Genomic DNA, 28,000 nt, shown 5'->3' on the forward strand with positions numbered 1-28,000 from the left:
CCCTAACGCTCAGCAGTCCAATAATACTGCTGTGGCTCCACCCAGTGGACTGCAATGCTATTGCATCTTTACCATAATTTTGCTTCCAGTTCCAAGTCGACGGGACAAACAGATAGCTTGAAAAATAATGACCAATGAACACATGAGCATGTTTTTTTTTTTTAATGAAACATAGTACATCAATTGCAATTCAATGGTTTTCTTTTATTCATTTTACAATGTGAACCACATATCATACCAACACCTAAATGTTAAGTATATAGATTAGCCATTTATTACTTTAAACAAATAATATAAGTATGAAGAAACAGTTGATAATAGTGTTGGCATGAGTCTGCATACTTGAGGCTGTCTAGTCACGTTGAACTGACTGTCAGTCTGCTGAATGTAACAGATAGAAATATGTACAGCAGGGACAAGACTCCAACTCCTTATTCCATGACAGAACCCTGGGTCCATGTCTGCTTCACACTAAACATTTCTACCTGTACGTTCTGGAACTCCATACCCTACTGAGCAATCCCCAGGGTCGTCAGCCAATCGATAGCCTGGCGACCCACCCTGAATTTTATTTGGCTACACCATCATTCGCTCCACGATTCACTAAATCCATAGAGAATGATGGGTTGCCAAGTTGGCCAATTTGAGCTTTCCACATCAAAACATTCCAATAATGCACATTCCCTACAAAACACAGCGAACGGCCCAACATCCAAACTTTCACACAACAGCGTATGAAGGGTTGTCCATGCATACTAGATAGTGTGCTTGTATGGATATTGGGACACTGCCTCTGAAAGACCAAGTCCAAAATATACTTCCTAGGGCTCATATTTACCCTCCAATGTCATATGCTCTCCCATGAGTGAGGGAGGTGGAGGCGTGTTTGTACACAGTGGAGAATAACTGGGATCCAATGGAAGAGTAACTTGCATGAGTTAGATGTGAAAGCTAAGTGCAAAATCATTATTGCAACTCTCGTTATATTATCACACAATCACATAAAACAGCAGCTGCTTCAAATAAGACTAGGGAATAAGAGGGGTAACGTCTGAAAGAGTAAGGTATTATTGAAGCTGTGGTAACAACAAAAACAGCCTTTTTCCTTTATTCTATCATTATTAACAAACAGAAAAGGCCAGGTGGAAAAAGCATGTGATAATGAACTGCTGCACATTGGACTACCCAGCCTGAAACTCAACACTGGGTGGTTGTGACTGAACTAAACTTACATTACTGTTGAAGCAGAGTCTATATCAAACATCAATAGCCTGCTATTGGTAGTATCGGCTATCATACCCACAGCAATGTGACTGGATACAGGGAGGCAGAGGACGCCACAGATTTGCTCCTATAGTGATCTATCTTACTGACAGACATGTCCACCGAGTTGAATGGGTAACAGAAGAACAAAATAGACTAGACCAAATATTTCAACAGCGTTCCAACATTTGGCAAACATAATTGAATTCACTGAGTCAGAGACGTTGCAATGGCCCTCATTTCCTTTATAAGGGGATCGGTGAGGATGGGAAGATGAGGGGAGGACAGGAGGACGACAGAGGTGTCGAGGATCAAGTGGCTTTTATTTCAAGCAGCACAGTGCATTTTCTCTCCCAGAAGGCTACGTTCCAAACATCCTTGATGGCGCCATTTCCTCCTCTCCTCCTTGCATCTTTTCCTTCATGATCACTGATTGAAAGAATTGTGTGGAAATGTTCCATATATGCTGCTCTGACAATCGAGCGCTTCATTTTAGATTAGGGAATCAATGAGGGAAATAAGCAAGACAAGGAGTCAAGGGAAGAAAGCCATCACTCAAAACTAAATGGAACGCCTCCCAGTCAAGCACAGATCTAATTCCGTATCCAGCCGTCCAACCGTCTCAAGCCCTGGTGCCTGGGCTCCAAGCCAGCGAATCAGATCATCCGGTTGCGTTTATGGGTGGGGGAGTCTGTGATGACATCATTGCACTGAGCGGAGTTGCGTTTCCTGGCCCCTCCCCCTGCAGAGGCGGAGCCTGAGTCCAGGTGCAGGGCCATCTCCTCGGAGATGAAAGTGTTCAGGTCGACGTCGTGGAGGCCATTGCGTCTGCGGCCCACAGGACCTGAGCCAGTACTGCCTCCACCGCCACTCACATGGGTAGGAGACCCTGGGGCACCAGAGCGTACACTGATACTGGCCATGGCCCCACTAAGACCTGGCATGGATAAAGTGGGGATAACACAGGGAAGCAGACGTGGGAGAGATGGGGGGGGGGGAGAGAAAGAAATAAGACATGGTCAAACTCAAGACGCTTAGACAATTAACATTAAAGCATTAAATATAAAAAGGGACTTAACAGCCCATGGTCACAAAATGTAAACCGAAAGACCGCCTTTCACAACCAATCTGTCAGCATAACCAGGGCTGCGTTCCGAGTCGCATACTTCTACTTCTTACTACCAGTACATACTACAGCTGCCCTTAGAAAGTACGTACTTTGCAAGCAGTAGGCATCAAATTGGGACATACTACCTTGTCATAACATTGCGCCTTGAAATTTGCCCACATCCGTCGCTGTCCATAACGCGACATTCGTCTACAGCTGTCACGACTCGCACATGTGACGCACATTTCCGCTGCGCACAGGATTGTGGGTCAGAATAGCCAGAAAAGACTGCTGGCTTGCATACTGCAAAATACGACCGGATGTAGTAGGACATCCTGGTATTTTTGCCATACTGTATGTGGCATACTATCTATTGGGACATACTACATCCTGTTTTGGCATACTATATAGTAGGGTAGTATGTGATTCGGAACGCAGCCCCGATGATACCCAACCTTCACCCTAGGACAGCTTGGAAGAAACAGGCTAAAAAAAGAGCACTGGCTACAGTTCCACTAAACAAGTCTTTCTACATGAGAAATCCAAGCCTGCATAAGGAGCTACTAGGTTCAGGTTTTCCTAGATATCAAATAGATCTTTGCCACAGACCAATGTCTGAAGCTTTGAAAAGCACACAAGTCATGCACACATTAAGGAATTGCGAAATACAACGAATTCTGAAATGCATAGAATCTAACTGGCCAAGATATAAGGGAATTGACAGATGACACTAACCACCGTCTCTGTAACTGAACTGCTGAAAAGCTGTTACATCTGCAAATTCTAAAATAGACCGCATAAATAGCTTGAGTGACATTTGGGAAGTGTTGGTATTCACTGACACGCGGCAGACCAACAAAGCTTTGAGGCATCTCCGACGTGAATGCCACTTGAACGCGTTGCCAACGATCACACACAAGAGTAAAAATATCTAGCGCTACTGCCATGTGCGGAACATCTTATTTACCGTGAAGTGCTATAGCCTCTCTGAAGGGCTGGAGGTCTGTCTCTACAGAGGAGCCTGTCTCAGTGGAGGGAGCCCGGTTGGGGGACACCACGGTCAGTCTGGGGTTGGCCCTAGAAGTCCGGGGCGGTGGAGCTTTGCCACATAGGAAGCTAATGAGGTCCTCCCTGCGGATGGTTCTCCTTCTCTTCTTCACCCAGGCCAGCACGTCCTTGCTACGCCGCTGGTGCCCAATCTGTATGCCCAGGTCATAGCTCCTCTGGTGGGCCTCTACACTCTCTGTTAGCAGACAGAGACGGAGGAGATAGTCATTACCATCGCACACGTACACACATGGTTCACAGCAACATGATTTATGATCAATTGAAGCATCATTGACTAGGATATGATCATCAGAACAATGACAATCAGGCTAACTAGCAAGCAATTTGATCAATTGTTATAGCCTCTGATGTCGAAATGACAACAAACTTAGGGCTAACAAAACAATATTTTCGACAGTCATGACAAAATCATCGCAGCTATACGGCAACAAAATAAATGAGACCTAATGTGAAACTATGTGAGTGTTATTACAATTTTTAAAAAGAACAGAAGACTGATAGTTTCTCTGTGAGTAGAACACGTGTGACTGACAGGGAACTATAGACAGCCCGCTCACTTCCAGAGGGTGCCAGCCAGCCACCTATGCTGGAAAGCTGGAGGAGGATCAATATCCAGGTAACAAAAAGACTATGGACTGCTTACGGTTTCGCTGGCTGTGCAAATCAATATAAGTCTGTGTTTACAAGCAGAATGATACAGAAGATGACCCTCTACTGGTGTGATAGCCAAGTGACAAAACTAGCATAACCCAAACACTCAGGTGTGAGATGACAATCATTTTGCTCTACCTTTGTACAGGTTTGTGACTGCTGTAGCAGCATTCTGGAATGGTACCCACAGAGACAGACCCTGTTGGTGACACACTCGGTCTGGGGAGAAAATATCAGAATCAGCAAGAGTTGGTCACATTTCGCACTAACAGCTAATATTGCCTGATATTGATCCCATTCTAACGTCATGTTGGCTATAGTTTAAATTGTGAGAATACAAAATGTTACTGAGGCATACAGCTAGCTTGCTCCGTGATTACAGGGTAACGTTAGACATTTCATTCGCCATTTTGTCTTGCATCTAGAGTTGCAGACAGGCTTAGGAATAAAAATAACTGAACCAGCGCTAGATGGCCAACTCGACAGTTTGCAAGCACGCAACTAAACTGCCCTTTCAGCAAGAAAGTTGCAATCGTAAGTAATAAATATTCGCAAACTTTCACATATAGTTTAATGTGAGGAGTTCACATAAACCAATTTTGTAAAAGTTAATCTAACCAACCAGTCGATATTCGCCATTTTGTCAAGATACTCGGCACCTATGGTGCATCTGTCCCCAGACTACCGTCAACTCGTTGGATTGTACAAGATAGTCCGGATCGTTAGCTAGTTGACAGAAAGCTGGTAGCTGCAACCAGCAGACTTATCTACCCAAATTCTCTCTCATACACAATATATACATATGTATATATATACAGAAAGATCCAAGCTAAAGCCATGGCTAATAGAGCTGGCAGACTGAAGCAGAATCATGGGGGCAGAATCTGTCACAAGGAATGTCGCGTAGCAATGATTGTTGTTTCCGTCGCCATTTTGTTTCTAGCTAGCTAGCTAGCTAATGTTAATGCTAACTAGCTCGCCAACAAAATGTACTCAAGTCAACACCTCTAAACCTGCTCACTAAACCTGTAAATTGTGTTGGGCTATTTGCCACAGCCACTTAGTTGTACACCATACAAAAAGCTAACAGTCATCAGCTATGTGTTTGTGCTAGTACTAGGCTAAATAGTTAGCTAGAACTTAACCAAGACGAACTTTGCCAACAACAACAGGCTGGCTAGCCAACGTTAGCCAGACCAGCTAATGTGGCTAGCACGTTTAGATAGCTAGCTAGCTAGCTAGCTAGCTGGTAGCTGTGCCATGCCAAGCTGATCAGCTGGCGACTAATTAGCTAGCCTAATCAGTGGATAGCTGCTGTAAGCTAAGCTAACGTTAGCTAGCTTTCTAGTGGACCAAAGAGGCTTTTAGAAGCAACTGCCATCGGACCTTTGTATAGCTGTGCCACAGCAGTGGCAGAATTCTGGAAGAGATGCCACAATTTATCTTGGTCGTTATCGGCCTCCTCTTCGTTTGACTCCCTTTGCTCCGATTCAGCCAAGCACTGCCGCTCCCATTTTGAGAACCAGTGCTCGGGTCCGTGTTCCTGAATCTCAGAGTCCCCGTCTTCCTTCTTCTCCTCCATTTACTAACACTGAAACTTCGGGAGATCACAGCTTTAGTACACTTATTAATAAGGTAGTTGATAGGGCGACGACCTATCCGTTAGAAACTTCATTAATGTTATTATTGGATGAATGTTTTTCTCGCCAACGTCTCTGAAACTACTCCTGCCATGAAAAGACTCAAATATTTTTTCGAAGTCGCCGATGTAGTGTTATATACAGCGCATACTACCCTGTTGCACTCTACACCCCGCCCCTTAGTGGAATATACCATAATGATTTGCTGTATTGGCGTTGCAGCGTTGTTCTGGGATTTGAACTAGAGCTTTCATTGGACTAGAGAAACATCTGTTTATGAAATGACAAAGGAACCTCCACGCAAATTCGTGCCCAGTATAAGCTTGTGTGAGATGTGTTCCTTTTTTTTTTTTTCTTACAGAACACTGATGCTGTAAGCTTAGTCCACACGTAACATAACATGTGTAGGCTATGTAAGTGTTTGTGGGATGACACATTGGTGGGATTATACTAGGTTTATGCTATGTGTACAGTGGCATCCCAGTTAAATGAAATATAAAATCATAAAAGTTCAACTAATACGTTTTCACCACAAACGTGGGTAGAACATGCGCATATATAGGTTTACTTTGCACACAAGAGTGGATTTTGGAATGCGTATATAGCAGGCACCTTTAAGCGCACAACCCAAACGTCAAAAGTCTGCCTACACCCGATAACTTGACATCAGCACCTGACAAAACACTTGAATAACTGAACTCCTTGCCTATACGATAGACAATAACAATTGATTCTTGCCTATGCAATAGACAAAACAACTACTGTACAACTGTATACTATAGGCTATTGTTATCTTATTGCACTGCCTAGGCATAGGCTATATCAAGGACACATCTCCCATGATTGGATGGGATACGTGGAGGAGGATCGAATTGACAGAAGTGATAGATTGCCAGTCTACGGATAGTAAACTGATAAGGAACTGATTCGTGCTGATAAGTTAGCCTACTGTAAGGACAAGTAATAGCAATAATTCTAATGTAGCCTACCTGTCCTGGTTACATTATGGCAAATTTAACTTTATATTCTATTCAGCGAGGTTACACCCCTTCTAAGACAGCCTCCTGGTGATGGCACTCTCGAAGAAGCGTGTGGCTGATGACAGGTAGCCCAATGTAAAAACTGAATTGAATAAATGGGCTGAAATGTTCTAGTTGACTTTATTTCAAAGACGGGTTTATTTTAAAGACATGTTATACGTAGTATTTAATTGTAGGAAAGATAAACGTTCTCTCGAGCCTTTATTCCAATGACAACAGAGATCATCTTATTTTGATTGTCACAAATCTGATGGGGCTTTTTAGAAGCGGGATAGAGATTAATAAAATATAATGGTGGAGGGGAAGTCAAAAAAATAGTCATTCTTTGGGTGAGTCAGCTCAAAATCCCAAACTCAACTAGGCTACGCCAGCAACTTTAGGGCATGTCAAAGTAGGCCTATTTGCCTGTTTCTTCACTAGATGGCAGCCCTTTACAGACAGTGTGAATGTAGCCTAATCGTGATTTGTTGCCTTGTTCAATACTCGTCGAAGGCTAAATATCAAGTTGATCATGAATTCTCAACAAAAATCCGTTTTATTACACAAAATTTTTGTTGTTGATTTTTTTAAACAATTTTAATTATTTTTAAAAATGCGAAGGTGCATGTCCTGTGCCCCTCACAATTTGACCCTAATTTAATCCAGACATTATCTTATTACTCACTTTACAGATGTACAAAAAGTTGCGAAACGGATTAAGAAAGATGAGCAATTTGACAAAAATGCAAGGCAAGACCCTATGCGAATCCGATGGGGTTCTATGTGCGTCCCGTCCTTTAAGTATAATATAAGCTAACTAATACGATTCTAATCTAAAGTGCCAGGAGTTGTATGATTGCTGACTTAGAAGTTGTAATCAATGAAATGCATAGAGGATAGTCAGCAAACTAGCTCGAGGCCGATTCAGCTGTGTGCGCGAGTGTTTAGATCTCCATGCGGATGTGACATTTCAGAGAAGAGCGCGACCGCCATTTTGAGTTTTTACCTCAACTCAACATCACAAACCGAGGAGAGGGTGAGAGGCACTGGCTGTGACCGGGCAAATTTCAACATACAACAGACGTTAGAAATGCGACATGGTTCAGAATATCGTTGCCTATATCAATAGGGTGGTTTAAAGTTGAAAAAGCAATATCGGGCTGCGCCATTGTTGTCTCCGTAAACTTCTAAATTAGTGCGATTACAATTTAGAAGCGGGTTTGAATGGATTGCTTTTTTCTCCGCTCTCCTCCAGACGAGGGACAATCGGAGGAACACACAGACTGGGAATATTGTAGGGAAAGTTGTTGAGTGTGTAGTTAGCAAATGAAGCTTTTGTTTTCCCTGTTGTACTAATTCCGTTAGTAGGCTGCCTAGTGTCAGGTGGCTATAAACGGGGTATTTGTTTCTCCGGCTGTGGGTTGTGGTACGAGTTGCCTTTCTCACCTCGCATATTGCCCCACACTGCCAGGGGTAAAGCCGGATTTATTTAATTCAACGGGCCTTCCTTTTGGAGCCCTAGTCATCCACCACCGTCAGCGACTTGCACCCTTCACGGCGCCGAGATTGGGCGAATAGCGAGCAAATACGTCCGCGTTTCTCTGCCTGCTCCCCCACCGACCTCCCCTCCTCAATCCCCGGCGTTGACAGCAGAAAAGGCCGAGGTCGTTTTAGAACAGGCCCAGCCGCCAAGGCTCGACCTGTCTACCACACCTCCGCATCCTCAAACGCCTCACCCACAACCCAGAACCCGGCTCCCCACGGAACCGGCACCGGACCAGGTCGAGGGGAACAAAGATAACAGGCACCATCACGTCACAACAGTTGCCAACATGAACCATCATCACCACACTCAGCAACAGCAGCAGAAAGCCGGCGAGCAACAGCTTAGCGAACCCGAGGATATGGAGATGGAAGGTAAGAAAGGGTCACACAAACAACCCGCAGATAGACGGGCAGATGAGTAATAGCATTTATATCATATTTGTTAAGTGCGCAGATTCGTTAGAGCAGATCAATGCGTTCAACTTGACAGTAAACATGAAGGCCTGTCATAACCGGCTAACGTTAGCTTCGGTTTTGCTGATGCGTCCGTTGCGTCGCAGCAAATTGCATCTTGTGTTGCTGACCTTGTTTAGCAAGGGAGTTTACGTGAGGTAACGTTGGCTAGGTGGTGAATATTAACCGTTTTAGTTCCATTGGTGTAATATTAGCTACGGTTACACTTAAGTTAGTGCTACTTCACAATCGCTTACTGTTAGCGTTAGCTTGCCTGCGGAAGTATTGCGTTGGCTAGCTAGCTAGCATATTCCCAGTATGGCGTCGTTGCCTTCCCTAGAATTATAGAATTATTTTTGACATTAGCTACCTGGCAAGTTAGATTGGACATTTGGCAGAGGTAATTAAATAGCTAACTAGACAACTAGACAGCTTAATTAGTAACCTTACTTGACAAATTTGGTTAGACGGTGAATCATTCATTTGGATCTAACGTTAGCTAACTAACGTGCAACATTTACACGCCGCTAGCTCGCTAGCTAGCGTTAATTCAAAACGACGGTTCCTAAATACAAAGTGTTTTTGTACAGTTATTGGTTATTGGACAGTTAGCTAGGTTAGGTCAATCAAGTCTAGAATTGTATGCACGGTTTATGTTTAAATGTATAAGTATATAATAGTGTCACACCAAGCTAGCTAACTTAGCCTGCGCATGTAGTTTAACAATGGCAATTACTGATCCACCACCAAATCATGCTGATTTGTTTTCTTGCGTATGTTAGCTAACATGTATCTAGTTGGCTAGTTTGATCATTAGAAAGTCCACAGCTTCATGGTAGCTGAAGTAACATTTTCGTAGCTGAATAACAGCTAATATTTACTGACCCCCTAAATACTAAATACAGCTATTTTGCTGGTTAGCTAGCAGTTGTCATTAGCAACTTCGCACTGCCAGGAACAGGCCTGACCAGGCAACATTGGCTAAAGCTAGCTAGCCTAGCATAGTGCTAGCTAGATGGCTAACAGAGGGGGTGTGTGGCGACTTAACTTCAAGATGGTGGATTGTATTTTGCAACGATCAATTTTATTCTAGGGGCCCTGCTCGTTGGTTTGTTTACGTTTATAGGATTAGCTCTATGGATGTAACATTATCAATGTGTTCTGTTTGAGTCCCGTCACGTACACTGATGTTTATTTAGCAAGCTTAAGTTGATGGCTGTGAGGCGAGGCATGCATGGATATGTGGCTATTTTATAACGATAGATAGCTAACGTTAGCTAGTTAGCTTGATGCGTCAGCCAGTTTTGCCAAATGTCACTGAAAATTTTGAGTTGCTAGCCAACTACCCATCAGAAAAGATGCGATCATTTAGTACCCACACAGTTAGCTACCTTTATTAGTTCATTGTAAGGTTAGCCATCTAGCTAAACAGGGACAGGATGCAGAATTAATTCGCTCGTCCCAGTTTAGTCTGTTTCTAATGTGGGAGCGCCAGACTCCTGGCAGGGTTGATGCTGGCTGCTGTGCTGCGGCAAGGCCCTCGTGTGGGGCTCGCGTCCACATAGCGCGGGGATTTGCTGCTTCATTGTATGAAGAAACAACGCGCGTGGGGCTCGCCATTTTTAATGATCCCTATTTGTTAGTCCAGCCCAAATTAATTCTGTGAGCATCTGGGAAAACACTTTTTTTAATCAAAGCACCATACACGCATTTAATACTTATTCAATACATCGTTTTATTCGCCGTTGTTCATGGCGTTCATCTCAGTGATTGCATACTGTTTATTTACAATCTTGATGTTTCCATCAGCAAATCTTAGATCTTTTTTTTTTACGCAATAGCACCTTACAATTTGTACGACTTGGCTAGTCATTGGAGCATCATAATCCATCCTATTTGTCTGCCTGCCTGTCCATGAATACTAGGCCTGTAAATGCCCCTTCCATTTGAAGCTGAGTTTTTGTGTTTTCCTCACAGTTCAGATGATCTAGGCCAAGGGCATTTTTTGCCATCTGGCATGGAAGTCTACACCAGTGACTTGGCCACTGTGTGCAGGATTGCCAGTTGAAAAGTGAACCAAGGCTAAGAGATCCAGCCTCCGTGTTGACACCCACCCAGTCTATTAGGATGCAGGAAAGAACAAGAATAGATTTTTGATATTTATAAAACCGTCGCTGAACTATTTCCCTTTAGGAGTACCAGGCTGGGACTCCAGGACACATGGTTAGATTGGCTGTCTGCAGGTGCTGAGCAGTGACCAGCTTAATCCTTTCCTTGTCTGCTAAGTCATTGTAACATGAAATAGGGGTATAACCTTGTTGATACTCTATACATTTAAATTTAAGGTCATTTTAGCATTTCTCCCCTCACTGTTAAGTGTGAATGCGGGGAGGGAGTGCTGGTCCCAGGCCTGTGCTGGGTCAGGTGCAGGGAGGGGGGGGCAGGAAGTTGTCCCCTAGCTGATTGACACACACGGTGACTAGCGTGTAATCCACTTGGCAAAATTGGGTCAGTCTCACGAGTGTAGCTCAGCACCTGCAGGCAGTTAACCGTCAGCCCTGTCTCAGCCTTAGGTACACCTAGACGTGCTGAAAATACAATCGAGGCACGCTCAAACGCACAAATGATATGCCAGCCGAGGTAATTGTATTACCATTGCCTTGACTCTCAAGAGTTGGTGCCATCAGAGTGCTTTATTCCCATCGCTCACCCTTATAGTTTGTTCCTCTGTTGCTTTTGTCATTGGTGTGTTTTGCGGATGTATCATGATGGTGATGCTCTTGTTAGAGCAGTAGTATTAGCCTACTGTACTGTTTGTCAGGGATGGCCACCCAGCCACAGAATCCACTTTGCACTGTGTGTGTGGTGACAGTGGTGTCAAGCTCACAGCTTAATCCTGCATTGTGTTCCTAATTACCTTTCTGATATAGGGCTGCCAGAGCGAGTCTCTCACACACAGGCACACACACATTTTCTGCACTGAGGAGGGTTTCCTGCAGAATATGATTGAAGAAAAATATTGGATAGATCATTTCCCTTTCTTCCACGGATGCAGTAAAACATGGTGACACTAAACAGCAGTATTATGTGTTAATGTCTTCTGAGGGAGTTCTCTCTCCTGTGTTCTCAGCTGGGGACACAGACGACCCTCCGAGAATCCCAGCTAACCCGGTCATCAACGGGAATGTGGCCATGGCAGACGGACACAACAACGCAGAGGAAGACATGGAGGACGGTGAGGGTGGCGCACGAACACACACACACACACACACACACACACAGACAGATGATCCTGGAGGTTTGTGAGGAGATCTTGATACGCCCACTCAAACATTAAACACTCAGAGACACTAGAGGAGATGGTTATGACCCCATCCTGTGTGTGTGTTGACTTGCAGACACCAGCTGGCGGTCAGAGGCCACGTTTCGCTACGTGGTGGAGCGCTTCAGTCGCCTGAGCGAGTCGGTCCTCAGCCCGTCCTGCTTCGTCAGGAACCTACCCTGGAAGATCATGGTCATGCCGCGCTTCTACCCCGACAGGCCGCACCAGAAGAGCGTGGGCTTCTTCCTCCAGTGCAACGCAGAGTCCGACTCCACGTAAGAGCGCACGCTAGCACGTCCCTTGCTCTGGGATGGCCACAGACCAAACCGAAGTCGCACAGTGTGGTTCCCTGGTGTAACGTGCGTGCGTGTGTGTTGACCCCCAGGTCATGGTCGTGCCATGCCCAGGCCATGCTGAAGATCATCAACTACAAAGACGACGAGAAGTCGTTCAGCCGCCGGATCAGCCACCTGTTCTTTCACAAGGAGAACGACTGGGGCTTCTCCAACTTCATGTCCTGGAGCGTGAGTATTAGGGATATTAAATCGACTATTGATTAATTGCCGATAAGAATGAACTCGTAAGATTTTGGTTACTCGATTATTGCTTGTTAATGGAACAGAATTATTATTTTTTTTTTTTTTAAACGAACGTTGTCAACACGAGTTGCGTGAAATGTAATCATGATTTGGTTACACTGCACATGAGGGCGCCACGCCATATAGTGAAAGCTAATTGGGATGCCGGGAAATTTCAACGACACAGCGGAAAAAGACGCAAAAATGAAGCGAGCAAAGCGCAGTCCAGCGTGGGACGTTCTTATCAATTAATCAACCATTGTTAAGGTTCACAGTTATCGATTCATGAAATTCCTAGAAATGTGCAACCCTAGTGAGTACCTGGCCATGCAGGGAGGAGGGAAGCAGGACGGCAGGTGTTGGAAGTGGAGGTAGAGAGCTGGGATGTGTGACGTGAAAGGATGGGGCTGAGTGAACGAGGTGGATGGAGGTGATGAGGGATTTGCCGCCGTGCCTCGCTTGACAATCGGCGTTTCCACTGGCTGTTTCCAGGACGTGACTGATCCAGAGAGGGGGTTCATCGAGGACGACAAAGTCTCCTTCGAGGTCTACGTACAGGCGGACGCTCCGCACGGCGTCGCGTAAGTTCCTCGCTCTCTTTAAAAAAATTAAAATGTTTTTTTCTCTTTCCAACATCCTCGTATCCAGTGAACTAATGTGTAGTTAACCCTTCCCCGATTGTCCCTGCCTCAACTCTCCAGGGCTGCCCATGTCAACTTTGAATGACTTTTTCATTTCAACTACTGAATTTTTAACTGTTGATTTGATTAATTCAATTTTGACTTTTTTAATTTAACTATTTAATTGATTCTGATGTTTTGCTTTTTTAATAGATTTTGTCCCTTCCACTGTACAGCACATTGGGTTTTAGAAATGTGCTTTATAAATAAAATTCATTATTATTATTATTTTAATTATTATTCTTGTGTGTGTGCAGCTGGGACTCAAAGAAACACACTGGCTACGTGGGTCTGAAGAACCAGGGGGCCACCTGCTACATGAACAGCCTCCTGCAGACGCTCTTCTTCACCAACCAGCTACGGCGGGTCAGTCAGACGGCAATAGGGATTCTGCTTTTGCGTGTGTTTTTGTATGACCCCCCCCCAAAAAAAAGCCACTATAGCCCGTGGCTGAGTGCGCGCGCTCGCTTCTTAGTGACGTTTCGACTTTTCGTGTGTCCCTCTCCGGTCTCCCGTCTCAGGCGGTGTACATGATGCCCACGGAGGGCGACGACTCGTCCAAGAGCGTTCCCCTGGCACTACAGAGGGTCTTCTACGAGCTGCAGCACAGCGACAAGCCCGTGGGCACCAAGAAACTCACCAAATCCTTTGGGTGGGTGGCAGTTTGCCCGAGTGCTAGCATGGTGCTATAGAGCGGCTATTGTCAGCTGCCAGTGTCCCTGAGTGCTAGCATAGTGCTTTAGAGATGATATCGCTGCCAGTGTCCCCGAGTGCTAGCCTAGTGCTTTAGAGATGCTATCGGTGTCACTGACAGCTAGCATAGTGCTATTATCTCTGGAAGTAAAGGGCTATAGAGCTGCTAACACAGGCCGTCCTTGAAATGTTTGTCCTTGCCATTGACGGAAACTAACAGTGATGGAACTTGTCTTGTCCCTCTCTAGGTGGGAGACACTAGACAGTTTCATGCAGCACGACGTACAGGAGCTCTGCAGAGTGGTGAGTGTCCTGCTGTGGTCCACTTCTGTCTTGACATGCGTATCACTCTTCATCCGCAGACTCTAACTCTTCGCTTTGTGTGTTCCAGCTCCTTGACAACGTAGAGAATAAAATGAAAGGCACCTGCGTGGAGGGAACCATCCCCAAACTCTTCAGAGGAAAGATGGTGGTAAGTTTGCTTGAAAAAGGCTACTCTTTTCCTATTCTCTCGCTCTCTCTCTCTCTCTCATCTCTCTCATCTCTCTGAGACCAAGCGTGGTTTGTCTCCCTGCAGTCCTACATCCAGTGCAAGCACGTAGACTACAGGTCAGAGCGGATAGAGGACTACTACGACATCCAGCTGAGCATAAAAGGAAAGAAGAACAGTGAGTATTATCAGCCGCTTCCCGTCATCCGTAGCTAGCTTGAGGCGTGTCGCTAATAATATTTATCTGTCCCTCTACCCCACTTCTCTCCCTCTCTCCCCCCCCCCCCCCCCTCTCTCTCTCTCTCTCTCTCTCTCCCTCTCTCTCCCTCCCTCCCCAAGTCTTTGAGTCCTTCAAGGACTACGTGGCTGTGGAGCAGCTGGACGGAGACAACAAGTACGACGCCGGAGAGCACGGCCTCCAGGAGGCCGAGAAGGGAGTCAAGTTCCTCACCTTCCCTCCCATCCTGCACCTGCAGCTCATGCGCTTCATGTACGACCCCCAGACCGACCAAAACATCAAGATCAACGACAGGTAACACACACGCACGTGGGTCTGATTAATCGATTAATCGTTCATGACAGTCGGGCGATTTTTGGTCACTAATCGATTTCGGTAAAATTGTGGTCTTTTTTTAATTCATATAACAGATCCTTTAAAAAAAATATTTAGATTGACTGAACTTTTTTCATTCAGATAAATACTTTAAAACCGTTGGAATCAAATCTTTTGAATGTTGTCAAAAAAAACGATTAATCGATTAATCATTCGTAACACCCACTGATTAATCGACTGAAAAGTTAGCCAGTTGAGTTGTGCACATCCCTAACACGCTAATGTGTGTGTGTATATATATATATATATATATATGTACACATCGGGTGTAATTTGACCCTTAGCAGGCTATAACACCCCAGACTGCGTCGTTGCAGTCAGTGTGGTATCCAGACCTTAGTCGTGATGGTGGGCAGCCCACTCTAATGACATGGCGCCTGTGTGGAGAGGCCCGCCTGTTGAGGGAGATTAGATCGCCGCTCTGACTGTCCCACAAACCCTGAGTCATCGTAATGACATGGCCCCGGTCATCCGCCCCCTCAGGGCGTACACTTGCACACACACACACACACACACACACAGGATAAATCTGTCGTAGTGGAGCGGCGGAGAACAGACGCTGTGGCGTTTTGAGGGGGCCCGAGTCTTCACCTCTCTCCGGCTGTCTCTCTCTTGCGTCGTGTCCCGCTGGTCTGTGTAGTCGGCTTAACCGGCGGCGCACTAATACCGCCTTTGCCCCGCCTCCCCCTCTCCCTTCTCGCCGCCACCCTCCCCAGGTTTGAGTTCCCCGAGCAGCTGCCGCTGGACGAGTTCCTGCAGAAGCAGGACTCCAAGGACCCGGCCAACTACATCCTCCACGCCGTCCTGGTCCACAGCGGGGACAACCACGGCGGTCACTATGTCGTCTATCTCAACCCCAAAGGAGACGGCAAAGTCAGTGTCAAGGAACCAATAGTGAGAACACTTTTTTTTACTACTTCTTACTTAGGGTTGGGGGTGGGAGGGGGGTGGTTGGGCGGGATGTCATGGTTTATGATGTTTGGGGCGTAGGCTGGGGTGTGCATGATTGATGTGGAGCCTATTGGGAGTTTACCATGTCATAAGGGATGAATTGATAGTGCACGTTGTGTATAGCCACTTCTACTACGAGACAGACATCTGTTCCCTGTCTCAAAACCCTGTCATGTTTATGATGGCAATTGATGTCATTTCGCATAGTGCTGCCAACGGCTCTGCTCGTTTGTGCTCCCTGTGAATTAAATGAACATCTTGCTCTATGATTCAGGATTTATGTACTGAGTGAATGTACACAAATGGTAGTCTTAAGTGCTTTGTGCCTTTCTCTCTCTCTCTCCCCCTCTCTCTCTCTCTCTCCTCAGTGGTGTAAGTTCGATGATGACGTTGTGTCACGGTGCACCAAAGAGGAGGCCATCGAACACAACTACGGCGGCCATGACGACGACCTCTCAGTGCGCCACTGCACCAACGCCTACATGCTGGTGTACATCCGCGAGTCCAAGCTCGGTAAGTCACGCCGCCGGCACCCCACTAGACCACTAGCACGACTCACCAGAGGACATCTGCCAGTCCTAACTCGACGAAGCGCGCGTGTGTGTGTGCGTGTGTGTCTCACTCCCCCATGGCCGCCTGTCTCCAGGCGAGGTGCTCCAGGCGGTGACGGACGTGGACATCCCCCAGCAGCTGGTGGAGCGGCTGCAGGAGGAGAAGAGGGTGGAGGCCCAGAAGAGAAAGGAGAGGCAGGAGGCACATCTCTACATGCAGGTCCAGGTAGGAGGTCCATCTCTACATGCAGGTCCAGGTAGGAGGCCCATCTCTACATGCAGGTCCAGGTAGGAGGCCCATCTCTACATGCAGGTCCAGGTAGGAGGCCCATCTCTACATGCAGGTCCAGGTAGGAGGCCCATCTCTACATGCAGGTCCAGGTAGGAGGCCCATCTCTACATGCAGGTCCAGGTAGGAGGTCCATCTCTACATGCAGGTCCAGGTAGGAGGTCCATCTCTACATGCAGGTCCAGGTAGGAGGCCCATCTCTACATGCAGGTCCAGGTAGGAGGTCCATCTCTACATGCAGGTCCAGGTAGGAGGTCCATCTCTACATGCAGGTCCAGGTAGGAGGCCCATCTCTACATGCAGGTCCAGGTAGGACGCTCCGGCACCGGGTCGCGGGGAAGACGTTCACGTCGCTGTTCAGGTTCTCTAGCGGCCTCTTCTCGGCGGCCTCTTAACTAACGCGAAGATTACTGTCAGGGACAGGAGTCCATTAAGGCCAAACACAACCCGGGAGAGGAAACGCTGAAGAGACCCGTCCGTCATACGGATGGGATTCACTTTCCTGTTCCCGTTTTCTCACTTCCTGTTTCCTCTGCCTTCCGTCTGGTCAGATGGTGACGGAGGACCAGTTCTGTGGTCACCAGGGCAACGACATGTACGACGAGGAGAAGGTGAAGTACACGGTCTTCAAGGTGCTCAAGTCGTCCACGCTGGCAGAGTTTGTACAGAACCTCTCCCAGACCATGGTGAGACCCCGCTGGTGTCTGTGTTCCCCCAGCCCAGCCCCTCACCTTCTCTCTCTCCTCCCATCCCTCTCCATCAAAACGGACCGGCCCTCCTTCATTCCCCTGTCTGTCCAGTGTGTCTTGTGTCCTGCTCTCCCAGTAGTCTGTGTGTGTGTGTACTTGTCTGTATTATATACTGTGTGTTTAGGGTCCAAAATTACTCGCCAATGGAGGGTGAATTTAGTCTTTGGCAAGTAAATTATGGAGTTCACGTGTCACTGTGGCAGGTAGAATAAAAATGAATGTCCTACACGTGCTGGAGAACGCTGTAGGGTTTGCAGTCACTTCTATCCGCTAGATTGTGGTGTCGCGCGTCGGACGTGAAAGCGCCAGCCTTCAAACCGCACAATAGATTTTTTTTTTTTATTAACAGTACGGGAGGTAGCCCTTAAGGCTACAGCTATAGTCTAGTCATGAGGTAGCTGGCTGGCTGTTTAGTTTTTTTTCCATTTACCAGCCATTTGGTAGGTAAGCCAACAAGTTAGTTTTGGACCCTGTGTGTGTGTTAGTTGTGTGTGTTATTGAGTGTCCGTGTGCTTGTGTGTTCTGTGTGGGAGTGTACCAGTCTGGAGTGTGTGTTCTGTGTGGGAGTGTACCAGACTGTGTGTGTGTACACCAGTCTGATTGTGTGGGTGGGTGGGTGTGTGGGTGTGTATACACACTAGTCAGGGGGGTTCTGTGTGTGTGCGTGTACTAGTCTGAATGTTACTCTACCAGTCTGAGTGTGTTCTGTGTGTACCAGTCTGAATGTTACTGTACCAGTGTGTGTGTTACTGTACCCGTCTGAGTGTGTGTTATTGATGTGCTACAGGGTTTCCCGCAGGACCAGATGAGGCTGTGGCCCATGCAGGCCCGTAGCAACGGGACCAAGCGGCCGGCCATGCTGGACTACGAGGCCGACTGCAACAAGTCTGTGAGTAGCATCCAACCAGAAACCCTGCGCCGTCGGTGTCACTGGGCGTCCGCAGCCTTTTAACCAGCCGTGTCTTGTCCAGATGATCGACTTGAGCGACAACGAGAACCCCTGGACCATATTTCTGGAGACGGTAGACCCAGAGATGGCCGCCAGCGGGGCCACGTTACCCAAGTTCGACAAAGACCGTGAGTTTCACTCCACTGAACCCCCCCCCCCCCCCCGGTAGGCTCACGCAGGCCAGTCTAGCCCCGGTGGAACCGGCAGAACCTCAACCCAGACGCACCGATCCAGTCCGGCTCGGTCACCTCTAACCGGGCTTCTCCTCTCCTTTCAGATGATGTCATGTTGTTCCTGAAGATGTACGATCCAAAAACCAGAAGCTTAAATTATTGTGGACATATCTACACACCTATATCCTGTAAAATACGTAAGTCAAACCCACGCTCCCGTGTTTTTCCGAGTGGCCGTCCGACCCGCTCGGCTGTATTCTACTGTGTGATGCGTAGGGCTGGGTTAAAAAAAAAAATAGATTAATCGATTCTGAATCCCAAAATCGATCTTTTATTTAACGAATGAATTAATAAATGAAGGAATGAATAGTTCTTTAATTCGTTCAATGATTCATTCATTCATTTTTGGAAATCAGTATCGATACCCAGCCCTAGTATTGATGTGTTGCATAACTTGGCAGTCATGTAATTAAGGTTACAGCTTAAAAAAATAAAATAAACAGGTTTTAGTAACACTAACCGAATCGATATTGAATCTAATCTAATTGAATCGTGATAATAGATTCTGAACCTTGTGAATCGGAATCGAATCGATTCTTGAAATTCAAATCAATACCCAGCCTTAGTGATGCGTCCTCGGGGATTGTCCAGCCAAGTAATGAGTTTCCCCTCTGAGGGCCACAAATGTCCTGAATTAGTCCCAGTGCTGGGTATTGTCCCCAGTCTTGTGTTGACTCCAGGTTGTTGTTATTGTCGTCGTTTCCCAGGCGACCTGCTGCCAGTCATGTGCGAGCGCGCAGGTTTCCAGCAGGAGACGAGCCTTATCCTCTATGAGGAAGTTAAGCCCAATCTAACGGAGCGGATACAGGACTACGACGTGTCTCTGGACAAGGCTCTGGACGAGCTCATGGACGGAGACATCATCGTGTTCCAAAAGTGAGTTTGCGTCCGCGTGCGAATTTCACAATGACGTTTGCGTAAGGTGCACACGTGTGTGTTGGTGAGTAATGAGGCACTCCGTATGAAATGAAGCCGTCATTTCTGGTTTGCTTCTTCCCACATCGGTGTCTGTCCCTCGTCCTCTCTGTCCCCCTGCCCTCTGACGACCCGCCCCCTAGGGACGACCCGGAGAACGACAGCAGTGAGCTGCCCACAGCAAAGGACTACTTCAGAGACCTCTACCACCGAGTGGACGTCATCTTCTGTGACAAGACCATCCACAACGACCCCGGCTTCGTGGTCACCCTCTCCAACCGCATGAACTACTTCCAGGTCAGACAGGAAGCGGCCTTGCAGGCCAGGGGTGGAGCAGAAGTGTTGATACCAGTGTTGGTGGTTTTAATGTGTGTGTGTGTGTGTGTGTGTTTCTCTGTCAGGTGGCGAAGACCGTGGCCCAGAGGCTGAACACAGATCCCATGCTACTCCAGTTCTTCAAGTCCCAGGGGTAGGACTGCCCTTTCACACACACTCTCTCTCTCTCTCTCTCTCTCTCTCTCTCTCTCTCTCTCACACACACATACACACGCACGCACGCAACACATTCACTGAAACATTAATGATTCCTCAATCTCCTGTCAATACGTGCCGAAAGAAATGTTGTGTAAATGATGTGTAACCTGTCCCTCTCTCCCTTTTGCTCCTCTCCTGTCCTCCTCCTCTCCTCCCCCTCTCCTTCTCTCCTCCCCTTGCCCTCCCCCTCTCCTGTCCTCCCCCTCTTCTCTCCTCCCCCTCTCCTCCTGTCCTCCCCTCCTGTCCTCCCCCTCTTCTTCTCTCCTCCCCCTCTTCTCTCCTCCCCCTCTTCTCTCCTCCCCCTCTTCTCTCCTCCCCCTCTCCTCCTGTCCTCCCCCTCTTCTCTCCTCCCCCTCTTCTCTCCTCCCCCTCTTCTCTCCTCCCCCTCTCCTGTCCTCCCCCTCTTCTCCTGTCCTCCCCCTCTCCTCTCCTCCCCTTGTCCTCCCCCTCTCCTCTCCTCTCCCCCTCCTCTCCTCTCCTCCCCCTCTCCTGTCCTCCCTTGGGCAGGTACAGAGACGGACCAGGGAATCCTCTCAGACACAACTACGAAGGCACTCTCAGAGACCTGCTGCAGTTCTTCAAACCCCGACAGCCCAAGAAACTCTACTACCAGCAGGTAAACAAAGAGACCAGTTTGCGTCATCTGCCTGAATGTGTGTGGGCAGGGGTGAAAACTCACTTTTTGGCTCACGGTGAGTCACCTGCCAAGGGGACTGTAGATGAAAAAATCTACCGACCAAGTATATATTTTTTTCCAGATAGCCTTCCGAAATCTAGTCGCCAATTGGAAATTTTACCTGCATTTGGCCGATGGCAGGTGTTTAATTTTCAGCCCTGTGTGTGGGCGTGTCCACCTGCGTGCTCGAGGGAGCGGGAACTCGGGCTGCTCTGTGATCGTTTCAGGCTGTGCTCTCTGTGACTGACCTGCTCGAGGGAGCGGGAACTCGGGCTGCTCTGTGATCGTTTCAGGGAACTCGGGCTGCTCTGTGATCGTTTCAGGCTGTGCTCTCGGTGACTGACCTGCTCTCTGCTCCTTCCTTCCCTCAGCTGAAGATGAAGATCACAGACTTCGAGAACAGGAGGAGTTTCAAGTCCATATGGCTCAACAGCCTGTTCAGAGAGGAGGTAAATCTCTCTCTCTCTCTCTCTCTCTCTGTCTGTTTCTTTTCTTCTTTCTCTTTTATTTTTTCCCAATTTTATTTATAGATTGAGTTTAATACAAAACATATGCAGAAAAACATTGCAACAGCAGTGTCATCTCAAATAACATACAAACAGGACAGACAATGATCAGGACAAAGAACTAAAGAACAAACGGTGGACAATGCAAAGAAAAAATACATAAACAATAATGGTAATAATAAATAATACATAATAGAGATAAAACATCCATCCATATTAAGTCCAGGCTTGCTGAAGCTTGTACAGTCCAATAGGGGATCGGCTAAATCTAGACCTTTATGTTATGGGAGGAAGCACAGTTTAAATCTATCTACATAAGATAACGGCTGCCATCCTTTATAGAACCTGTCAGTTGAGCCTTTAAGAGTATATTTCATTTTTTCTAGTGGAGAATCTGCATAAGATCTCTAATCCAATAATTATGTGATGGTGGTGATTCCTGCTTCCAACGTAACAGAATTAAGCGTCTGGTTATTAGATTAGAAAAGCTACTGCACCAGTCTGTTGTCTGGACAAAGACGATTCCTCCCGGACAACACAAAACAGTCCTGTCAGAGGGGAGGGCTCAGAGGGCATTCCAAACACCTCTGAAAACCTCTCAGAAATATAATCCAATATAAAGAAAGCTTTGGGCAAGTCCAGAATCTGAATAAGTGAGCCTATATGCGATTTACAACTATTAACACCAGGGGTCTCAATCAGGATAATTATCAGGATATTATGTTATGTCAGGAACAGATAGAGGAAGTGTGGATTCGGTCCAGAATAGACTGCCATTTCTCTCTCTCTCTGTTTCTGTCTCTCTCTCTCTCTCTCTGGCTGTCTCTCTCTCTCTCTCTCTCTGGCTCTCGCTCTGTCTCCCTCTCACCCACACACAAGTCTACCTTCATGTTGAACTCTTGGCAATTCCTATAAACAAAGTCCAGTTTCCCAGATGGTACAGTGCATTTGGAAAGTACTCACACCCTTAACTTTTTCCACATTTTGTTATGTTACAGCCTTGTTCCAAAAAAGGATCAAATAGACTTTACACAAGTTACAAGCTTTGCACACCTGTATTTGGGGTATTTCGCCATTCTTCTCTGCAGATCCTCTCTTGTCAGGATAGATGGGGTGCGTCACTGCACAGATATTTCCAGGTCTTTCCAGAGATGTTCAATGGAGTTCAAGTGTAGTTGAAGTCAAGTCTTTGCTCCGTTCGTCTTTCCCTCTATCCTGACTAGTCTACCAATTCCTGCCGCTGAAAAACATCCCGACAGCATGATGCTGCCACCATCATGCTTCACTGTAGGGATTAGCCCGCTGCTGAGCAGTGCCTGGTTTCCTCCAGATGTGACGCTTGGTATTCACGCTAAAAAGGTCAATTTTGGTTTAATCAGACCAGAGAATCTTGTTTCTCGTGGTCTGAGAGTCCTTTTGTTGCCTTTTGGCAAACTCCAAGCAGGCCGTCATGTGCCTTTTACTGAGGAGAGGCTTCCGTCTGGCCACTCTACCATAGAGGCCTGGTTGGTGGAGTGCTGCAGAGATGGTTGTCCTTCTGGAAGGTTCTCCCATCTCCACAGAGGAACACTGGAGCTCTGTGAGAGTGACCATCTGGTTCTTGGCCCACCTCCCTGACCAAGGCCCATCTCCCCCGATTGCTCAGTTTGGCTGGGCGGCCAGTCTAGGAAGAGTCCTGGTGGTTCCTAACTTCTTCCATTTTATGAATGATGGAGACCACTGTGCTCATTAGGATGAGGACTTAAGCATCCTCCTGTACCTGTGAATTTGAAAATGTTCTTAGAAATGTTTAGGAAAGAAAAATTAGGTGATGCTCTTTTTTGGATATACTGTAAGATGAATGTACGATGCCCTTAACCGTGATTAGAGACGACATGCTCCTCCACCCTCTACAGGGAACCCTACCACTAATTAGTCAGCCAGGTGAGGAGGGTGGATTTTTTAATCAGTTGACCTATATTTGGCATTGCTAACAGCGACCTGACAGACCCAGCAGTGTCAACTTCGTCACACTTTTATGGCTTAAAGGTTTATTTGGAGCGTAGTGTGTCTTTTTTTTTTTTACTACTTCCAAGTCAACCCAGCAGAGTAAGATGTGCATATGATAATCACAGACAAGTTTTGGGTCAACGTAGCCAATGTTTTCCCTCCTTTGTGTTCCAGGAGATCACACTCTACCCCGACAAGCACGGCTGTGTCCGAGACCTGCTGGACGAATGTAAAAAAGCTGTGGAGCTCTCTGACAAAGGCTCAGAGAAGCTCCGGTAAGAGCTGCGCGTGTGTGTGGGTGTGTGTGGGTGTGTAAGAGCTGTGGGTGTGTGTGTGTAAGAGCTGCGTGTGTGTGTGTGTGCCGTTTGCGAAGAGCGAGGTCTATATCTGTTTGAGTGAAAGAGGGCAGGAAAGCACCTCTCTCTACCACTCTGAACAGATCTCTCCCTCCCTCTCCCCTCCAAGGCTGCTGGAAATAGTAAGCTATAAGATCATCGGGGTGCACCAGGAGGACGAGCTGCTAGAATGTTTATCTCCTGCCGCCAGCCGGACGTTCAGAATAGAGGTAAGACGCGCACGCACGCACACACACACTCTTTATGCTCTGCTCCCTCCCCCCTCTCCTCATGTTTCTCTCTCCTTACTTCCTGTTGCACTGGTTTCAGGTCAGTTCTAGCTCCTCTGACGCTAACACTAGACTCCTCCCCCTTCCTACAGGAGCTTCCTCTGGACCAGGTGGATCTGGACAAGGACAGCGAGATGCTGATCCCTGTGGCGCACTTCCACAAGGAGGTCTTCGGAACCTTCGGAATCCCCTTCCTGCTCAAGATCAGACAGGTGGGTGTCCCAGACAGAGAGAGAGGGTGTGTGTGTGTGTAAATATATAGTTTTATATATATATATATATATATCTATGCGCAGCCTATTCATTTTAATACATTTTTTATCAAACAAAAACAGGTTACAGTAGCGATATCACTCAATCAAAATGTTATTACAACGGAGCGGTGCGCACAAGCCAATAGGCCCTACAGTAGATGGAATTAAACAAATCTCTAAGCAGGCTACAAACTTTAAGAATAGTAAAGTAATTCGGAATATAAAATAAATATAGGCTAATGCTTTTAGACAGGAGAAGGCACTGACTATACGGGCCTATGGAGAGAGAGGCAGCTCACCTGTGTGTGGGACTTGGAGCCAGACTGACGGAGCGGGAGACAGCCCATCGCTCCAATCCTATTATCACATTCAGGACTGTAAAACGATGTCCCGTGTTTATAGGGCTGGGTTTAAAAAATCGATGAATCGATTCTGAATCAAATGAATCGCATGGAATCGTTGGCTTCTAAGCAAGCTATCTACACACCTTGTAAACATGGAATTCTCCACAAAACGTTCTTCAGGGGTTATTCTGTCCTTATTTTGGAAAAGGCTAGCTAGCTACTAGGGCTGCCCGCAATTAAGATTTTCCAGCTCGACTAGTAGTCATTAGTTCAAACAACTAGTCGACTAGCAGTTCTCATGGAGCTCCAGGTCGTTCCTTAAAACAAAAAAAAGTTGGTGTACATTTTACAAGTGCCCACACGGAGTGAGCAATTAACAACTTTGCAATTTTGTTAATGTAAAATCAAATTTGTTCAGGATAAATTAGGCCATTAATTATTTAGCATAATGGAATAATCAAATATGGGATAATGGCCCATAGCCTAGGTAGTTTTATCTAGAGCAGCCATGCTAGGTGGCTTGCAGCCATTAGCCACCTAGCATGGCTGCTCTGTTTAGTCAGGCTAAAGTTGGGCTATTTACATGTTTCAGATCATGTCATGTTTGAGGTCGTTGAATGATAGGCAAATGTTTGCTTGCAGAGTTTGTATGTCATCTTCTTGGGGTCATTCTTGACAGGTTATCGGTTCAATGTGAACGGTACCCAGTCCTAGTCGTGCGTGCATGTGTGTGTCGCTCATGTTCTTGTGGTGTGTCTCAGGGGGAGCCCTTCAGGGAGGTGATGAGGAGGATCCAGAGCATGCTGGACATCCAGGAGAAGGAGTTTGAGAAGGTCAGCACTTACTCACATTATTCACTCACTCACACGTTATTCACTCACTCACTTATTATTCACTCACTCACTCACTCATTATTCACTCACTCACATTCACTCACTCACTCAGTCACACATTATTCACTCACTTACTCACTCATTATTCACTCACTCACATTCACTCACTCACATTATTCACTCACTCACTCACAATTCACTCACTCACTCACTCATTATTCACTCACTCACACGTTATTCACTCACATTACTCACTCACACATTATTGACTCAGTCGCTCACTCAGCCTTACATTCCCGCAGTAAAAGGTTTCTCTGCTGCGGTCCTAAAAGCTGTTGGTTTCTCTCCTGCAGTTCAAGTTTGCCATCGTGATGATGGGCCGACATCAGTACATCACTGAAGACGAATATGAGGTCAACCTGAAAGACTTCGAGCCACAGCCAGGTAACATTATAACACACTTCTCTCTCTCTAACATCCCTCTCCTGTGGTCCGTCCGTTGGTAATCACTGCTTACTGGTCCTGGATTCAGTTCTAATGTGTTTCCTCCTCTTGCCCCGTCCCCAAGGTAACATGTCCCACCCACGGCCCTGGTTAGGGCTGGACCACTTCAACAAAGCTCCAAAGAGAGGTCGCTACACCTACCTGGAGAAGGCAATCAAGATCCACAATTAAACAGCCCGCCAGCTCCTCCCACTCCTCCTCCTCCACCACCTCCTCCTCCTCCAGAACCCTAACCCACCATAACCACAGACTGTAACCAACCGTGTTTGTGTGTGAGAGTGAGTGTGTGTGTGTGTGCGCGTGCGTGTGTGTGTAAGTGTGCGTGCGCGTGTGTGTTCACCACATTACACCCCCCTGCCGGGACTGGCTACTGGCTACACAGGCACCGTGTATCCAGTGGTCAGCATAGCGGACGGCCTACTGATGATGGCTATTCCCCCGACCCCTCTCCACCTCCCCACTAAGGTTTTTTGAGGCTGTTCTTTTTTTTTTGGCTTCTCTAACTGTTGACTGCCTATTTCTTTTCTGAGAAGTTTAAATGAAATTGGATTTTAACAAAATTCTGGGGGCGGGGCAGTGTATGAACTTCTTGACTTATTTCCCCCTTTTTTTTCCTCTTTTTTTTTTTAAAATAAGAGTTGTTACGGCAAAGAATCACAGCTGCGTCATGATTGGGATGTTGATGATGATGATGATGATGAGGCATTGGAGAGAAGTTGGTGTTTGCAGGAGATCTAAAAGGAGCTTCCTCCTTTGTCAACCTAGTTGCAGGTGGCTGAGGCTTGCTAGTTGCCCTGACGTGGTTGTTATATTTCCTGGTCCCCCTTTAGTGCAACTAGTCAACATTTCCATGTTTACACTGTTCTTTCTCACTTAGTTTGGTTGGAGGAAAAATTCAGTTTTTGTCTTTTACTGCAAATCTTGTATAATAAAATAAAATACCACAGCATCTGTTTAAATAAATTTAAAAAAAAGAAAAAAAAGAAATTGTCTGTACTTCATCTTGCACGTTGGCACTTAATATCAGAGCTTTTACATTTCTCAGGACTGGTAAATGTAAACTTTGGTTGTAGTTTTGATTTGCTTACCTAACCAACCACCCCACCATTTTTTGATTTATCTTCCTGCCACCCCTCTCATCACCCCTCACCCCCACTCCGTCTGACGGTTAGTGAAGGTAGCTATCGCCCCACGGTGGCTTGGAGGACTTTGACTGTGCTTGTAGGGAGCTGCAGACACTTAGCCCACTGGTTTGAAGATATATAGACAAAACCAGCATTATTAAAACACTCATTTTTTTTAAGCACAGAAGGAATGCTCCCCTTATAGCGCATAGTTGGCTTTGTAAAGACAACATTTGAAATTGTATATTTAAAAAATATGAACATGTACAATTTAAAAAGAAATTGTTGGGTACAGAAGAAGCCGGGTGTTCATATTCCTTGTGTAGGTTTTTTTTTTTTTCTTTTGAGTTTCTGACTTTCCATTTGGATATTTTGTTCCGTCATTTTCTCTTGTTTTCTTTCAAACTAATTGCATCAGTTTTGTCTTGTTAAAGTGCAGTACAAAGATGACCTGCAGAATCACACCTTAATTTGGTCTTTTCCAGTCTCAAATCCTCCGTGTAGCAGTGTACGACAACTATTCCTGTATATTGCCTTTTTGCTGGAAAATGTATGTTGAATAAAATTTTCTATAAAAACAAGTCGACGTTTCGTCCATCTGATTGGAATCACCAGGATAAACCTTTGTGGTGGTCATGTTCAGTCATTTCAGAAGTTTGTGTTAGCATTTTTTTGCATGTTTCAATTAGGCATTTTATATGTCCCATGCATGTGTTTTAGACCAAGAATGTTTGTGTTGATGTGTGTGTTCTCACGTTAGTGATTGACCGTAGTGTTGAGGATGTGGATAGTGTTTCCTAAGCTGTGAAAGAGTTATAAACTATAAGAAGACATGGTTGTATATATTATTT

The 28,000-nt window shown here is 46.3% G+C and overlaps 2 protein-coding genes across 5 annotated transcripts; one reads left to right on the plus strand and one right to left on the minus strand.

Moving 5' to 3' along the window:
- Positions 1-202: 202 nt before the first annotated feature.
- hapstr1a (HUWE1 associated protein modifying stress responses a) lies at positions 203-5,822 on the minus strand. The gene is made up of 4 exons (XM_084437677.1): positions 5,477-5,822; positions 4,229-4,309; positions 3,339-3,614; positions 203-2,200 (listed from the first exon to the last, which is right to left on the minus strand). The coding sequence occupies exons 1-4, from the start codon at positions 5,670-5,672 to the stop codon at positions 1,920-1,922; spliced, it is 834 nt and encodes a 277-aa protein (XP_084293803.1). The 5' UTR covers positions 5,673-5,822; the 3' UTR covers positions 203-1,919.
- Positions 5,823-8,264: 2,442 nt separating this feature from the next.
- On the plus strand, positions 8,265-27,642 carry usp7 (ubiquitin specific peptidase 7 (herpes virus-associated)). 4 transcript variants are annotated; one of them, XM_084437872.1, is made up of 29 exons: positions 8,265-8,666; positions 11,878-11,982; positions 12,146-12,344; positions 12,455-12,593; positions 13,140-13,228; positions 13,585-13,693; positions 13,849-13,979; positions 14,269-14,323; positions 14,412-14,492; positions 14,598-14,688; positions 14,850-15,042; positions 15,840-16,017; positions 16,443-16,587; positions 16,721-16,851; positions 17,466-17,600; positions 18,451-18,552; positions 18,635-18,740; positions 18,890-18,982; positions 19,553-19,721; positions 19,850-20,057; positions 20,162-20,229; positions 20,802-20,910; positions 21,342-21,419; positions 23,640-23,740; positions 23,931-24,030; positions 24,183-24,302; positions 25,450-25,521; positions 25,875-25,965; positions 26,090-27,642. In XM_084437872.1, the coding sequence occupies exons 1-29, from the start codon at positions 8,582-8,584 to the stop codon at positions 26,194-26,196; spliced, it is 3,390 nt and encodes a 1,129-aa protein (XP_084293998.1). In that variant the 5' UTR covers positions 8,265-8,581; the 3' UTR covers positions 26,197-27,642. The 4 variants fall into 4 exon arrangements, with proteins under 4 accessions (XP_084293998.1, XP_084293999.1, XP_084293996.1 ...); XM_084437873.1 differs by having other exon boundaries at positions 19,904-20,057; XM_084437870.1 differs by having other exon boundaries at positions 8,443-8,666; positions 20,808-20,910.
- Positions 27,643-28,000: the final 358 nt, after the last annotated feature.

Source organism: Borostomias antarcticus, assembly GCF_949987555.1.
Source record: "Borostomias antarcticus genome assembly, chromosome: 5".
Classification (NCBI taxonomy): domain Eukaryota; kingdom Metazoa; phylum Chordata; class Actinopteri; order Stomiiformes; family Stomiidae; genus Borostomias; species Borostomias antarcticus.

Coding starts and splice junctions, on each gene's coding strand:
- hapstr1a (XM_084437677.1), bottom strand. CDS start 5,672: ATGGAGGAGAAGAAGGAAGACGGGGACTCTGAGATTCAGGAACACGGA. Junction 3,615..4,228: donor AGTCACAAACCTGTACAAAG/GTAGAGCAAAAT, acceptor GTCTGCTAACAG/AGAGTGTAGAGGCCCACCAG. Junction 2,201..3,338: donor AGAGGCTATAGCACTTCACG/GTAAATAAGATG, acceptor TATCCATGCCAG/GTCTTAGTGGGGCCATGGCC.
- usp7 (XM_084437872.1), top strand. CDS start 8,582: ATGAACCATCATCACCACACTCAGCAACAGCAGCAGAAAGCCGGCGAG. Junction 18,741..18,889: donor ACCCAAGTTCGACAAAGACC/GTGAGTTTCACT, acceptor CTCTCCTTTCAG/ATGATGTCATGTTGTTCCTG. Junction 25,966..26,089: donor AGACTTCGAGCCACAGCCAG/GTAACATTATAA, acceptor CCCGTCCCCAAG/GTAACATGTCCCACCCACGG.